The 15,224-nt window shown below is 37.2% G+C and overlaps 3 protein-coding genes across 7 annotated transcripts; all 3 read right to left on the bottom strand.

Annotated features, from left to right (window-relative positions):
- Positions 1–931: 931 nt before the first annotated feature.
- On the bottom strand, positions 932–2,361 carry LOC135075021 (uncharacterized). The gene is made up of 3 exons (XM_063969392.1): positions 2,052–2,361; positions 1,414–1,558; positions 932–979 (listed from the first exon to the last, which is right to left on the bottom strand). Exons 1-3 carry the CDS (start codon positions 2,205–2,207, stop codon positions 957–959), a joined length of 324 nt encoding a protein of 107 aa, XP_063825462.1. The 5' UTR covers positions 2,208–2,361; the 3' UTR covers positions 932–956.
- Positions 2,362–6,512: 4,151 nt separating this feature from the next.
- Positions 6,513–10,503, bottom strand: LOC135075019 (uncharacterized). 3 transcript variants are annotated; one of them, XM_063969391.1, is made up of 5 exons: positions 10,352–10,503; positions 9,718–9,974; positions 7,836–7,939; positions 7,133–7,267; positions 6,513–6,710 (listed from the first exon to the last, which is right to left on the bottom strand). In XM_063969391.1, exons 1-5 carry the CDS (start codon positions 10,374–10,376, stop codon positions 6,653–6,655), a joined length of 579 nt encoding a protein of 192 aa, XP_063825461.1. In that variant the 5' UTR covers positions 10,377–10,503; the 3' UTR covers positions 6,513–6,652. The 3 variants fall into 3 exon arrangements, with proteins under 3 accessions (XP_063825461.1, XP_063825459.1, XP_063825460.1); XM_063969389.1 differs by having other exon boundaries at positions 7,847–7,939; XM_063969390.1 differs by having other exon boundaries at positions 7,847–7,939; positions 9,718–9,941.
- Positions 10,504–11,298: 795 nt separating this feature from the next.
- On the bottom strand, positions 11,299–14,803 carry LOC135075018 (uncharacterized). 3 transcript variants are annotated; one of them, XM_063969388.1, is made up of 6 exons: positions 14,670–14,803; positions 13,283–13,514; positions 12,606–12,874; positions 11,903–11,952; positions 11,722–11,759; positions 11,299–11,446 (listed from the first exon to the last, which is right to left on the bottom strand). In XM_063969388.1, the coding sequence occupies exons 2-6, from the start codon at positions 13,473–13,475 to the stop codon at positions 11,355–11,357; spliced, it is 642 nt and encodes a 213-aa protein (XP_063825458.1). In that variant the 5' UTR covers positions 13,476–13,514; positions 14,670–14,803; the 3' UTR covers positions 11,299–11,354. The 3 variants fall into 3 exon arrangements, 2 of the variants coding, with proteins under 2 accessions (XP_063825458.1, XP_063825457.1); XM_063969387.1 differs by having other exon boundaries at positions 14,675–14,803; XR_010257944.1 differs by lacking the exon at positions 11,299–11,446 and having other exon boundaries at positions 11,903–12,043; positions 14,675–14,803.
- Between the last annotated feature and the right edge of the window lie 421 nt (positions 14,804–15,224).

Below are 15,224 nucleotides of genomic sequence, written 5' to 3'. Positions count from 1 at the left end.
GGAAACATCTGTCAGAAAAGTTGAAAATAAAACATGACAGAAGCAAAATAGTGATTGCAAAAATTCAATAAAATCCGTAAAAATATTGGAAATGTAAATTAAAATCTGAAACGGCACATGAGAGTGGTTCAAAATCATTTGGATCTAAATTGGAAGTTGTAAAAAGCAAAAATGGATAGAAGAAGAAATCGCAGAGGACGTGGCCACTCTCATTCCAATCGGAATCTTCCACATACGTTTGTGCCTCCCCAGAACTCCAAACCTTGGTCCTTTCTAGGAGGATTGTACAGCTTCGTCATTATGACAAGTCTGATTGCACTGATCTATCTGATGCTGGAGTATCATTGCAATAATTGCAAAGATAAATGCGATTTTAAAAACATTACGAAGAGCATTGACGACATTGCGGTAAATATTTTTGCAGTATACCTACTAAACTTTTGAATTAAATTACATTTCAGAATTTGTCATAGTATTTTGATCGGACACTTTTTGTATCCAATCGTTACAAGTTAGAATCGTTAGAAATTAATATGAAATCTAAAATGGTTCATTTCTTTTTATTGCAGAAAAATCTGTCGATAATCAAAGATAGTTACTACGACTTAGAGGTGAAGATTTCAAGATTCTCCCAAGATTTACCAAAACTGGAAGGTCAGATCGATATTTTGGAGGCACTAGCCAACACTATGGAGAAAAGTCATCATGGATGGGATCCTAGGACACAGTTGTCTCTTCCCAACGTCGATGTCTATCTGAACAAACCATTAAAAAAAAATATTTCGAAATGTTCCGCCCGTGTACCGAGAACTGTTGAAGTGAGTAAAGATCAAGATTGACTAGATCTAGCGAAAATTGGAAGAAATCAATGTTTTGGAACGTTTTGATACCCTTTAAGTGCAATAAAACCAAATAATTTGATGTAAAAAAACTTTTATTGACCTTCAAAACTGTTTTCAGTCCCAACAATCTGGAATTTCTGGAAATAGTAAAAACATTTGGGTAGATCATTATGAATAATTACTAATAGTTATGAAGTTACACATTAAAATTTCCAATTATAAATGGGATTATAACAATCATACTCTTTACAACATTCATGTACATCGCTACTAGACTTTTTATACTTGCAGTATTCTTCATTTGGGCATACAATTTTACATTTGTTGGTATCCAAACCAACTCCTATGGACTTTTTAGGATACCTCGTCAAAGTTGAAATATTTTTACCACTACATCTCCTTTTCTCATGTACTAAATTTTGTGTTGTTTTATCCTTTTTCATATCCGGCATATTGTACTGGTTTGTTTTGTCGAAAAGTAGGGGAGTAGTTAATGTTGTGTGGTTTTTCTTTGTTTTCAATACTTTTACAGGAATGTTATCATGTTCTTTTATACACTGTTTCTTCTTACTTTGTGGCGTTTCTGGTTTGTGTTCGATAGGAGCTTCTGGAGGGTCTGGAGATTCCTTAGATTGTTTTTTCTCAGCGATTTCAGCTAATCCTAGTAGTTCTCGATGTAGATTATCATATGCGTAGCCAATTCTGTTTATTGTTTCCTGTGAAAATGAAATTCTCATAAATTTATGAATATACCAGATAATGCAGCGTGAGATCTAGCTGATAGTTGGGTGGCTATAGGTTGGAGGTTGCAAAAAGAACTGATACAGGTTTTAGTTCGGTAGGTCGACGACCGACGTTCACAGCAAGTTCGTTCGTTCGTTTCAGCCAAATGACGTCCACTGCTGGACAAAGGCCTCCCCCAAGGTTTTCCACAATGAACGGTCCTGCGCTGCCCGCAGAATTGCTAAAATCAAGTGGCAATGGGCGGGGCACATAGCTCGTAGAGACGATGGCCGTTGGGGCAGGAAAGTTCTCGAGTGGCGACCACGGGCTGGAAGACGTAGCGTGGGCAGGCCTCCTACTAGGTGGACCGACGATCTGGTAAAGGTCGCGGGAAGAGCCTGGATGCGGGCAGCGCAGGACTGTTCACAGTAAGTAGATAGACAGAAACGATATTGATAAAGCGAGTTTGAAGAAATTTAATCTTACCTTTAACGAATGTAAGCTGGTTTTCATATTGGAAAGCTCGCTCTGGATAACAAATCGCTCCCAAAAGTTTATAGAGAGATGCCCCAGTAGTGCGAACATTCCAACGAACACTACCATATCAATGAAAATTGATCTAAGAGTTCTTTGACGAGGCATTTTACTGTATTATAATGACTTACTTCCCTACAAATAATTTTGTGTCTTTATCATTTTATTTTTATTAAATCATCGTGTAAATCAAAGCATTAATTTCGAAATGTCATTTTGTGACCAATTTCAAAACATGTTCAAAACCAATTTTGTAACTTCACAAAACTTTTTTTAAGATTTACAGACTTGGAAGTTTCCATACAGCCGAAAAGATTTTATGAAACCTATCTGTGGAAGGATTTAAATAGATTCGGAATAAATTCTTCTCGGAGGGATTTTGTACTTGTATAGAGGCTTGGGAGTTTGCAACGCCTGAAATATAGCCTTGCATTTCGCGCTTCTCTGCGACTTTGCAGTTTTCAGGGGCTGGACTGAACGGCCATAGGACTATTTCCACTTTCCACTACCATCCTCCCATCACTGCTTCTCTTGTATGTGGCTAATGGCTAATCAATGATTGACCTCCATTGCCTCCATTGAAACTGAAAGGACTATGTTGGTCCCCTATGTTGGTCCTGGTGAAATTTAAAGAACTGTCATTGGATCGCGACAAAATTAATGAAAAGAAAATTGGAGGATTTTTTTTTATCCACAACGAGTTTAAAGTTCTCCTGAGTAATTCTCCTCCCTCACTACAAAGCGAAAAGCGAATGGAATAGCCTCTCAATTTCCAAATAGAATAGAAAAGGGATAAAGTGAACTGTACTTGTAGTGATTGGGCCATACTTACTGCCGTGATTAATGAATTGTTGATTACAGTTAAAAATAATGCCCCAATGCGAGTTTAATCATGGAAAATCACGAAAATGTTCCGAATGTTGTCTGGATCGTATACTCCAGGGAGCTGATTTTTGAATAATTTATTGGTCAATAAACATGAAAGAGTAATTGTTGCACATAAACAGTTAATTTAATGACCATTTCTTGAATGTCCCCGGTGATGAGAGGGTTAATGATTCTCAGCTTGCATATTTCTCTTCTCATCGTTTCAACGATTCGGTATTTTCATTCGGAAAAGTGCATGAGGAAGTGGTTTTCAAAATTATAAAAAGCATCACGACCAACGCTCAAGGTGTGGATGGGATAACGCTTAACATGATACTTTTAACCCTACCGCGTACTTTGAGTCTCATTACTGCTATCATAAATAAATCCCTTATAACAGGTACTTTCCCAGATACTTGGAAAAACGCGATAGTTAAACCGCTACCTAAAACAAGTAATCCCACACAGCTAAAAGATCTTCGGCCAATTAGTATTTTACCATTTATGTCGAAAATAGTAGAAAAGGCAGTAAACATACAAATTAATGAGTACCTACATAGAAATGACATCTTACCAGAGAAGCAGTCGGGCTTCCGTAAAGGACGGAGTACGGTGACAGCTTTACTTGACGTTGTCGATGACATTTTGGCGGGACAGGATGTAGGGCGGGGATCGGCTTTGGTGCTATTAGACTATTCCAGGGCATTCGACACTATTAACACGCAATTGCTTATCGCAAAACTTAAATACTACGGATTTGATGATATTGCACTTAAGTGGTTTTCTACTTATCTATTCGATCGTTCGCAACAAGTAGAAGTTATATCTAGTAGTGGTGTAAGACATGTATCTAGTACTTCCCCTGTAAACAGAGGTGTCCCACAGGGCTCCATACTCGGACCTCTACTCTTCATTATTTATACTGCTGACCTGCCACAAACAATAGTACATACTAAACATCATTTATACGCAGATGACCTGCAGATACATATTTCTTTTAAACCGTCGGAAACCAGCGAAGCCGTATGTAAAATTAACCAAGAACTCCAAAATATAGCTGAATGGTCTGAAGAAAATAACTTAGTTTTGAATCCGGATAAAACCAAGTTCTTGATTTTGGGTTCAAAGTATCAAGTCAACCAAATCAATAATAATTGTGCTTTAGAAATTAAATTGAAGAACACCAACATTGAACGAGTAGATGAAGCTAGGAATCTTGGTGTCTGGATGGATGGCGGTCTGAAATTCGAAAGGCATGTTGGTGCTGTTGTTAAGCAGTGCTACTACAGACTGAGGGTGTTATACCAGGTAAGGCAGTACCTGAGCACAGAGATGCGAATTTACCTTTGCGAATCGCTCATACTGTCAAAGATGAACTATGCGGATTCTTTGATTGGACTGTGTCTATTAGCCCGTACAAAAAAAGTGATTCAACGTCTTCAAAATTCTTGCGCTCGTTTTTGTTTCGCCATACCTCGTAGATCTCACATAACGCCGTATCTAAATAGCAATAATTTGATGAAGATGGAAACACGACGCAAGCTACATTTTGCAACTTTGCTTTTTGGTGTTATAAAAGAGGGGAACCCATCATATTTGTTTAAAAAATTACAATTCACTAAACGGAAATCTCGCATGAATGATAGACTAATGTGCCCAACGTACAACACAGCTGCGTTTAGGGGCAGTTTTAAATATTCAGCATCAAAGTGTTGGAATAATATCCCTCCACCCATCAGAGAATGCACGCACATTGGATCATTCAAAATTAAATACAAAAGACATCTGGTTGAGACGCAAAAATCCGAATAAAATAATGATCTATAGGTATATTTATTACGTATATAATGTGCAATTGTAGCTAATAATAAATAATAATTGTAAATAATTAGAAAGATGTTCGTTTAATATAGTATGTATGGTATATATTTTCGAAAATATTTTGTGTTTACGTAGGTGTTCTGTTTTTGTTTTATTTTTTGAAATTTTATAAGTTTGTTTTTGTTTTTGTAAGGCTAGACGCCCTCTCTACCTATAAACGGTGCTCGCAGAATATCAGCGTCGAGGTACTACGTGCCTCGGCTTATGCTGAGCGAGGATCTGTTTGGTACAATTTTATTTTAATTTTAAGTTTTAATTTGTATTGTGTTGTGCCAAATAAACGTTTTTATTTATTTATTTTTTTTATTTTTTATAAGCCTGCTGCTCATTTCCAATTAAACAAATAAGTAAAACGAATCATTATTAAGATAATTTGGATTTATTTGTTATGGACTTTGTTTCTCGTGGAATGCAGTGATAAATACTCTTAGTTTGGATAGGTCGGAAGAATTAATACGTTACTATTATAGTAGTGGAGTATAGTTATTTGGTACTTACTTTTGGGTGGTGTAAAAGTGCCTTGACCAAACCAATTCCTGCTGCATTTCATAAATTCATAGGTAGTGTAGTACTTATCTTAGTCAGTGCCTGAGGTATGAGAGCGGTCCGAGAGGGGTAACATTGACATAATTATTATTATGACATGACAGAGCATATATTGGGTCTAGTCAAAATGACATCGCAAACCAATAGGAAGTTTTCACTAATGTCAGTCGCCGCGTCACCAGTAATTCGATTCGATCGGAAAATGGCAGCCAAAATGCACATTGAACCACCAACGACGCGGCGATATAAAAGTTCATTCAAAATCGAATAAAAGTTAAAAAATGTCTATGACTTTGCGATTGTTTTTACTTTTTTTTAGCTTTTTTTTTAATTTGTTTCTTCCTTCTTTCTGCTCTCTGTTTACGTCTATGCTTCGCCGTCAAACTAACTGTCAAAACGACATCGCGATACGGATTTGTCAAAACAGCCTTAGGGTGGGTTGCACCATCTTAGTTTAACTTTGACAAGCGTCTAAAATCTGTCAAACTCCATACAAAAAACACCGGTTAACGTCATAGTTACGGTCAAAGTTAGGTGGTGCAACTCACCCTATTGGTTTTCGATCGAATCGAAGCTTATAGATGACCCACGCTGAACTGTCCCACCAAACTGAATGACAGGGGGGCGCTACCATCGTTCAACTATATGGTTTCCAACATGGCAAAAATCTGAACCAGCGATCCGGTATTGACGGTGGCGCCCCACTGTCAATGTCATCGACAGGACAATCCAGTATTTTGGAACTATATCACCGGGGTTTTAGTAATCGCAATGAAAATGGCGGGTGTTGCGATTCGATTCGATTTTGATTGAGTCTTAAATGCATGTTGGCTAAGCCTTTGTATGGGAAATTTCAATCCAGTCTTTCGATTATCGATAGGTAGGGCTTTGCGATTCGATTTTTTGCCGTTTGACTAAGCCTTTTTTGTTATCGACCTCTTTTGCGATTTGTTTATTTGTTTGCGACTGGTTTGCGATGGGTTTGCGATTTTAAAGTGCGTTTTGACTAGACCCGCTGAAGTCTCGCTAACGTTTGACCGTTACAAAAACACCCTCCCGTGCCGCTCCTTTTCCTCAGACACTGACTCAATTAATGGTAATAAATAAGCAACAGCAAAATAGGTGAGCAATAGTTTATTTTCCTGTTCAAATTGATAGACTTATGGTATGTGGACTGTGGATGGATAGTGTTCTTCACAATTTATCTTCAAGGACGGCAGCAGATCGGGACGGCAACACATCATATCCATCGGAGAGGTTTATCGTCTTCTGAGCGTCGAATGAGTTCGTGTATACGTAGGACATGATGGCGATTTCCTGGAAAAAGAATCAATTGTAAATTACAGAACTTTATGGCACTTCTAGAAAAAAGAGACAATAGCCCAATGGGGATACGGTCGGACTGATCGACTCGAGTCGAGGACCGAGGAGCTTGAGTGGAGAACCGAGGAACTTGAGTGGAGAACCGAGGAGCTTTAGTGGAGATCCGAGAAACGTGGGTTGGAACCCCGCCATTGGACTATTGATCACTATTGGGATGAGCCCACAAGTAACTCAAGCATATTTAGGTTACTACGAGGGGTTAGAAAAAAATATGTAGATATACTTCTTCGGTCACATCGAGATAGTATCCACCCTTTTGAAGTCTTCGAGCTTCAAATGAGACGTCAACTTCACACTCAACTCGATCAACTTATTGTTTAATTTCAAATTTTAACAGTATTTAGAGCTATATTTACTTTGTGGGATGTGTTTCTGTTGGGGTAGAATATTCTTCTGAAGAAACCAATCTTCCTCTCGACTTGTACGGGCTCGGACATGGTGGGTCGGATGCAGTGGCTGGTGCAGACTGACAGGTCTTTAACGTTTCTGGACTAAAATAATATAAGGTTGCATTAGTTCCCCTGTTCATTACAGTTTAACTTTCCCCGGGACAAATTTGACCTTCACTGGTTGGGTTTTTATTGGCAGTCAAGCTGTAGATCCTGGCTAAACTAGAGTGGCAGTGGTGGGAACGAGAGGTGGGAATAGTCCCGTTCCCCTGTTCATGAAGCTAAAAGCACAAAATAGGACAGAAGACTTCATACTAAGCGCCTAAAAGCTAGAAAGAAATAGAACACATTAAAGGACTTATCCAATAGACTGTGTAATACACACAATGTGTAATATACAGACACAACAATCTAATAACTTAAACTTTAGAGGTGAAGACTTTTAAAGAAAGGCGACAATTAAAAGGCGAAATAAGACTCCCATCAGACTACAATGTTTGTCGGTCGATAGTTCAGCTTCTAATTTACATAAGACTTTGATTGATCTATTGTGCGCACTTTCATATCATGTTCATATGATGCCGAGTAAACTATCGCCTGACAAAAAGTCTTCGGTCTTTTAAAAGATAGAAACTATTACAAATGAAGAAAGAAATTGGTTTGTAATGACCTAATACTAACAGTTTCCGTGGCACCATCATGCATGGAGCAGTGGAGGTAGCAGATCTCATCGGCGGCTGTCAGGCACGCCACCTCGGCGCGGCTTACTTCGTTCTGTCAGAAAAAAAGTATTTGGTATAGGAACTTTATTCCTTTTGTATAGGAGTAAATCATGTGAGAATAGCCTTTAGCAAGAAGGCTGTCTTGTGATCCTCACAAACCTTTATGGAATATGATCGATAGATTTTAAATGATTTCAGTTTGACATGAAATTCCATTAATAACAAAGCTCAAAAGGATTTCAGTGATAATCATGTAATCACGAAATAAAATACCCACCTAACAAGGCAGTTCACGAAATAGTATGATTTTAAGGAATTTAATAGAGTTCTCATTTTACCAGTCAAAGCAATGTTAATATAATTAAAAAGCTTCCATTGCCAAAGTCTGAAGTTTAAATGAAAATACGTAATAATCCTGTGCTTACTGTTGAGTCAAGAAATATATTTTACGATGAGAAGGCGTAGAAAGTTGGAATGTTAAGCAAAGGCACACTAATAAGCTCAGTTGTTATTATAATCATGCAAAACGAGAAAAAAAAATTGTTGGCTAAATTAAAAACATTTGTAATGTGTTTAGATAAACTAAAGCCTAATAATTTGGTTAGCCTGCGCAAAGGTTTCTAAAAAATTCTGGCCATTAATTACTTCATTGCATACTTCAATTTTATTCATTGATACCTTGGACAAATTAAATTGATACACTTAGCAATAGTCAAATCTGGCCACGTATTTCGAAATATTTTCCCAGAAACATCTCGTTCTCAGTCGTGAAGCCGTAGCCTTAGGGTTTTGTAAGGTAGGATTTTTCTTGTTGCGATGCAACAAGTTAAGCTGGATAAAGTAGTGCGGAACAATGGGTGGGAAGAATGTTTATTTTTAGACAAAACAGCCGGGGTCGTGGATGTGCTATCTTTTTTGTTTGCAAGTTACGTAAGAAATAGTTTACTTTTATTCTCTATTTGTGCATCAGATGTAAGTTTAAGTAGAACTAGAATAATTTATTGCTAATAAATTGCACAATGGACAAAGATCCCTAATAGAAGATTGCTTGTTTAAGAAGAATCCTAAAGTTTTAGCAGAATAGTTTCCTAAATCTTGAAGTTCACCTTAGTTAGTTTGCCTTAGCAAACGTAAATAGTATCACGTAAGTTAAAAACATCTATGATTCAGATTTAGTACCTATAAATTAATATTATAATCGTTGATCACATCCTGATTCTACATTTTTATTGCGAAATATCACGTATTAGAACTAATACTTGTAATCTTGATGCGCTGTGCACTCCACCAGTTTATCCTATTTGCATATTTTTGCTAGACTTTTTCAAAAATCGTTTCCATTCATCATTCAAAACGCTTGTCCATTTTAAAGGCGGATCACGTCCCAGCGAAATAAAATCGCTTGAACCGATTTTTTAGTTTGCCCAATAACATTTTCATTCGGCTGTGTCCATTAAATGTAGCATTTTCAGAGTATTTACTTGTTTCAATTGGGTTACAGCGAGCAATTGCCATGATTTTTTACTTGGAACTACGCAAAATAAATTGCAATACGCAAATAAATGTATCGGAATAAATGTCTTCTTTTCAAGATTGTTAATTCGTGGAGCAGCAGAATTATTTCACATTTTGCATTTATGTACTTGTTTCCATACGGGTCTGTTCTCACTTAACTTTTCACCTGTTTCTATCTAAGCAGTTGCTTTACTTGTTGAATTGTCATGATAATGTGATTAATCAATCAAAGTTTTATAATATTATCATCATGTACCATACGATTGAGGTCAAACAGACTCAGTTCCAAAGAAAAATCAAAAAGTTCAGGCTTACCGTCATCAAATTGAGCACCTTCTTCATATTCTTCAGCTCGCTGGTCGCGTGGATCTTCTGCGAGATGTCTGGTATTAAGAAACTCAGCAGCACCACGGCTATGACCGTGGCTAGAGCCAGGTAGTTCCCGTTCATCATGTTGTATGCTGCCCAGACGTACTGGGTGGCCAGGTTGGCGAGGCTCCGAAGGTCTTTGGGGGTCTGCCGAGCGTTCTGGGCCATTGCTGCAGGACGGCGATGGAGGCGAGTATACATTCCTTGAAGTAAACCAGTAAATTGTCTAGTTTTTTTACTAATAAATATTTTTTCACCAATTTTGACAAAAATAAAATCACGTAACTTCGTCAAGTTTGGTAAAGGTAGAACACGAAGAATAACACAAGAATAACAACGAAAAATGAAACTAAAGAGGACGAGAAAAATTGGAGAATCAATAGGCATATAGGTAATTATGTGGAATATGGAACAAATAATTCCTCATTTCGCATCTGAACATCATCTCGATTTCCTATGTAAATCTTACCATGAGACCTAGGAAGCTTTAACCCATGGCTTTAACTATATTTTTTAGTCACTTTTAGAAAAATGCCGTGCTTAGTTGATAGGTTATTAGTTAGGTTAGCTTAGTTGATACCTGTATAAATATGCCGTCTCGCCATTATTGTTATTTGCAATATTTCAAACTACATAATGATAATTACTTAAATTGAAGAGTCTTTTAGCATCTTTTTTATTTGATTTTGTAATTTTGTATTTTTTTGGGTTTTTGAAAGTTTCTTTGATGCAGTCAACACAAGACATTGACAGAATACAAATCCTAGAGAAAAGGTAGTATTAATTTTTTTTCTCGTCTTCCTTATTTTTTTTTTGATAATAAATCTCTTTAATAAAATATCTCATAATGTATATAATGAGAAGTCTCGCTAGGTGGACCGACGATCTGGTGAAGGTCACGGGACATGCCTGGGTGCGGTGCAGGACCGGTCTTTATGAAAATCCTTGGGTGAGGCCTCTGTCCAGCAGTGGACGTTTTCGGTTGAAACGGACGAACGAATGAGAAGTCCAAACTCCAAACAACAAGGTTTTGTATTAATAATGCTCCAAATGATCTACTTTTGAATGGTAGGTAAGCATAGAATCGTTGGCTATAATTTACTCTCCTATGTATATTTTGATTTGTTGAATTATTGTATTGGTATTGGTAAAGTAATAAATAAAAAACGTCATGTTCAAAATTCATTTTAATATAAAAAACAAAATACAATTTTGACAAAACTAAATATTTTTCCTAAAAACATTACATAATAAATACAAAAATAACATCCTATGCGCACCAACAAGAAATACTTTAATATTCTTACGATTCTACAATAAATTAAGACAATCGCATGAATAAATTTTAACATTATTCGTTAATTTATTTTACAATGTTGTAAATTGTTTCCATGTGACCATTCCAACTAGTATTTTTGTACTAAAAATATTTTGTTTTGCATTAATTTATTTAAAGATAGCCTGGTATTAATTAATAATTTGGATAATCCACAAATCTTACTGTATTTACCAATCTTCCAAAATTTGTTTTATCTGATCAGTGTTGATGTTTTGGCTGATCATTGTTGATGTTCACTTGTTCGTCATCGCCGATCGTCGTCTGCGCAGCACATCGAGCAGCAAGAGTTTCGGCTGGCCACGAACTTGGAGCAGGGGCGAGGAGTTGATATGTGGTCTGTGGATTAAAAAAAAGTTGGGGTGTCGTAAGTTTATTGGTAGCTATAGATCTTACGAAATAACTGAGTCAGTGCTTGTGAGGTATGGAAGCGGCACGGGACTGTGTTTTTGTGACGTCAAATGTCAGCGAGACTTCAGATGCGCTTCAGACTTGTCATTATGTCACGTCATTATGACGTCATCTCTCCCGTGCCGCTTCCATACCTCAGGTACTAAGTTATGCTTTAAACATGTAAGTGTAAAACAATGCAAGGTTGCAATTTTAATACTCACGATTTGGAATGCACGTTGGCATACTTGGAATTGCAAGCCTGAAAATAAGACACATAATTTTAATGAAATTATGTCGAGATACGAACAAAAATATTGTCTTGCATTTTGTGCCTTTACTTTTTGGGACGAAAAGGACTTTTCCAATCAATGAAACCGATGTAAAAAATAAAGAGAAACTTACCTAGAAGCCGAACCGTTACGTATCATATGCCGTTTGCTCTGAACGCAGCTCTGAAAAGAAACAATGTATGTTTCATTCCTTGTTTTCTGAATTCCCTGTATTTTTTCGAGGCACAGACTTCAGCAGCGTACACTGCTCGCCCTGGTGGTGTCCAAACGAAATTGAAATTGGTTAATTCTTTCGCGTTCAAAGCGATCCCTTTCAGTGAAATTCAGAGGTGAGTTAGAATTTTGAATAAATGAAATAGTTCTTTACGTACTTTTGTGGAAGTATAACCACGAAAGTGAGTAGATGTAATGGTTTTATTTGTTGGAGCCTGGATTTGAATTATTAGTCGGGTCAGTTTTAAATTTAACCTGATGCCTAACGCTCGCATTTCTAAACTCAAAACTTGATTTAACTTAAGCATTGCAATAAATTCTGTGATTGACTGATTTTAGATAATTTCTTTATACTTTGCTTGGCCTAAATAGGCAGGTGCCATGATATATTTTCGGCGCAAGAGAGTCTTAAATTACGGTTTATCATCAATCATCATCATCATCATTTCAGCTACAGGACGTCCACTGCTGAACATAGACCCCCCCCCCCCCCCCCCCAATGACTTCCACAATGACTGGTTAGTAGCGGCCTGCTACCATGATGAGGTCTTAAAATGACCCTCATGAGGCTTTAAATTACGATTGATCATTTCACAACTTACTTTAGAACAGCTAGACAATCCAATATTCCTTAGCACTTTCTCATCAAAGCTCGGTGTGCTTGACAGAGGACCAGTATTCGCTGCAGCTGACATGGTCTTCCTGCAGTCCTTCCTGAAGCAAGGCATGGCTATGCTGTTGGTAGACTTTTGGGGGAGAGTGCTACTTTTGGACTTCTGGAGGTCATTCTGCACGTCAGGTTGGCTCGTTCGAGCTGAGCTGCAGCTTTGGGGGCATGAAGTTCTAGTCGTGTCTATTTGCTGAGCTACGGCTGAAAAATTTAAGGTATTTTGCATTTCATATTCCTCGCAAAGTGAACTTGCTCAGAAAATAATTTGTCCATGCATTAGCATAGTAGATACTGTCTACGGGATTGCTACGCAGTTACTCCGTGATCATAGCGCTTGCAACAGTGCCGAAATATCGGAGGCTCGTAAATACAAAGGTATCTACATGGCAAGCAATAGCAAGTTTAAAATAATATTTTAAACTTGCTATTGTGCGTGCATCTTTACGATATAAACTAATTAATCTCAAATGTTGCGTTAGACTTTACAACTCGTCTGACCAGCATTGAGTGTGTGTCAAATTCTCCATTTACTAACCTATTAAATCAGAGAGGGTCATGCTATTGAGGACTTGACTTGAGGATGATGATGTGTTTTAAAAATTGTCTCACCAGGTGATCCCAAGAGTGGGACTTGCGCTCTCTCCGAGATGATCTTCAGAACGTATCCCAGCATCACGATGAGGGCTCCCACTGCTACGGAGATGATGAGGAGGGACTTCTTGACGAAATCCTCAAAGCAGTCCACCAGGTCGTCCATATAACACTCCAGGCTGTTCACTAGGCGTGCTGAGTTTGTACACATTTGTATTTTTTTTTCGCTTAGAATGTATAATAAATATACCTAGAAGATAAAATAAATATTCCGTGAAAAAATCCACAATATTAACGACAACGAGTGATAAAGGCTACATCTGGTAAATGTCGCGGGAAGAGCCTGGATGCGGGCAGCGCAGGACCGTTCATTGTGGAAAACCTTGGGGGAGGCCTTTGTCCAGCAGTGGACGTCATTTGGCTGAAACGAACGTACGAACGAAAGGCTACATAAAATATTGTATGTCTCATCATCTACATTATAGGCTATTAGGTATTTTCTCATCACAAAATGACTAGTTAGACTAATTAAGTTTTTCTAAAATGTTAGTCTACATAGTTTTTACACACTGTATTGTTTTCCTTGTAAAATAAAAATAAAAATAAAAATAAATAAAATAAATGCCCATGCTATGTATGAAATAGCTACCTATGATATCGATACGTTAGTCATCATCAACAATCATCATCACCAACCTCAGTACATAAACGATCATGACATGCCATTGTAAGGGATATTTCTATTCGAATCCATAAAATGGCGGACATAAGCAGCAGTTACTATTATTTACAAAGGCTAACTAAAATAATGATACCAATTTCTGACCGAAAAGTGCACTAAAGGAGTCAGCTATTAAGTCGAAGTAAGTCCCTAATTTGTGCTTAAAAGACAATTGTGCTCCATGGGCCCACGTACTAGATTAACAAACAAAGTTGTAGCAAGGGTTTGCTAAGAACCCTTGAAGTAAATTCAAGTTAGAGAAGAACATTAACCCTTTTCCATTTAGCAACCAAGATTTATCGGTGCTGGCCAGGTATAGAAGTGGTGATTAGTCTTTGAAGTAAGGGACCTAGTCGTTATAGTTACAGGAGACGTTTTTAGGATATTGCCCTTGCTTTTAGACATTTTGGATTGCATTCAAGCTTAGCACATTTTGCTGACACATAAAGAGTTTTGAATCCGATCGATTCTGTGAAACGAACGTGTCTAGAAAAGTTGTAGAGTCCAAAGTATTTTCGCGAATTCTAAATTCTAATTTACCTTGATGTGTACTATCTCTGATGAATAAACTATCCCTAATAATAATAATAGCCCTAGACTTGAAGAATAGGTAACTAAAAACAAAATAGAAGTTGTTGAGAGATTTTTGCCCTAAAATTATAAATACATAAATAATTCAATTACTTTACCAAACAATCCTTTTTACATTTTTAAAATATTGTGAATACTTCTTGTATACGAAAACGGGGCGCATAGTATGTTAAGTTTTGTTAATTTTTCACAAAATTCAGCGTCGCATATTATGACAGTCTTAAATCGACTGACAACACTGACATTTTGTTATTCTTCAGACACTTTACAGACTCAGAAAGAAATGATAAATGAGGTTACGTCCATATTTATGTGATCTATGAAAGAAATAAATCGTCCCTTCAAGTAAAGTGTCTCAACACCGACGAGAGAGACTTTAACTTTACTTAGCAATAAACTGTTTTACACAGATTTTTCACTCCTAAGCTCCCAAGATAACTTTTATCTGAAGCGAATTACCTAGACTGTCAATATGTCGAACTTATTCTTTAAGATAGTGAAAAAGTTACGTATCTGACTGAAAACATGTCCCTGAGTAATCTAGAAGTTTTATAAAAGGTCTGGAATTATCTCTCACCCTTAACTTTGAAACGATTAGACAGAGTACGGTAGCACAGTAAAAGAGTAGAGAAATCAAAGCTCGTTGTG

Source organism: Ostrinia nubilalis, chromosome 9 (assembly GCF_963855985.1).
Source record: "Ostrinia nubilalis chromosome 9, ilOstNubi1.1, whole genome shotgun sequence".
Classification (NCBI taxonomy): Eukaryota; Metazoa; Arthropoda; class Insecta; order Lepidoptera; family Crambidae; genus Ostrinia; species Ostrinia nubilalis.
The sequence above is the reverse complement of the archived record's forward strand: the minus strand, read 5'-3'. Positions and strand labels throughout refer to the sequence as shown.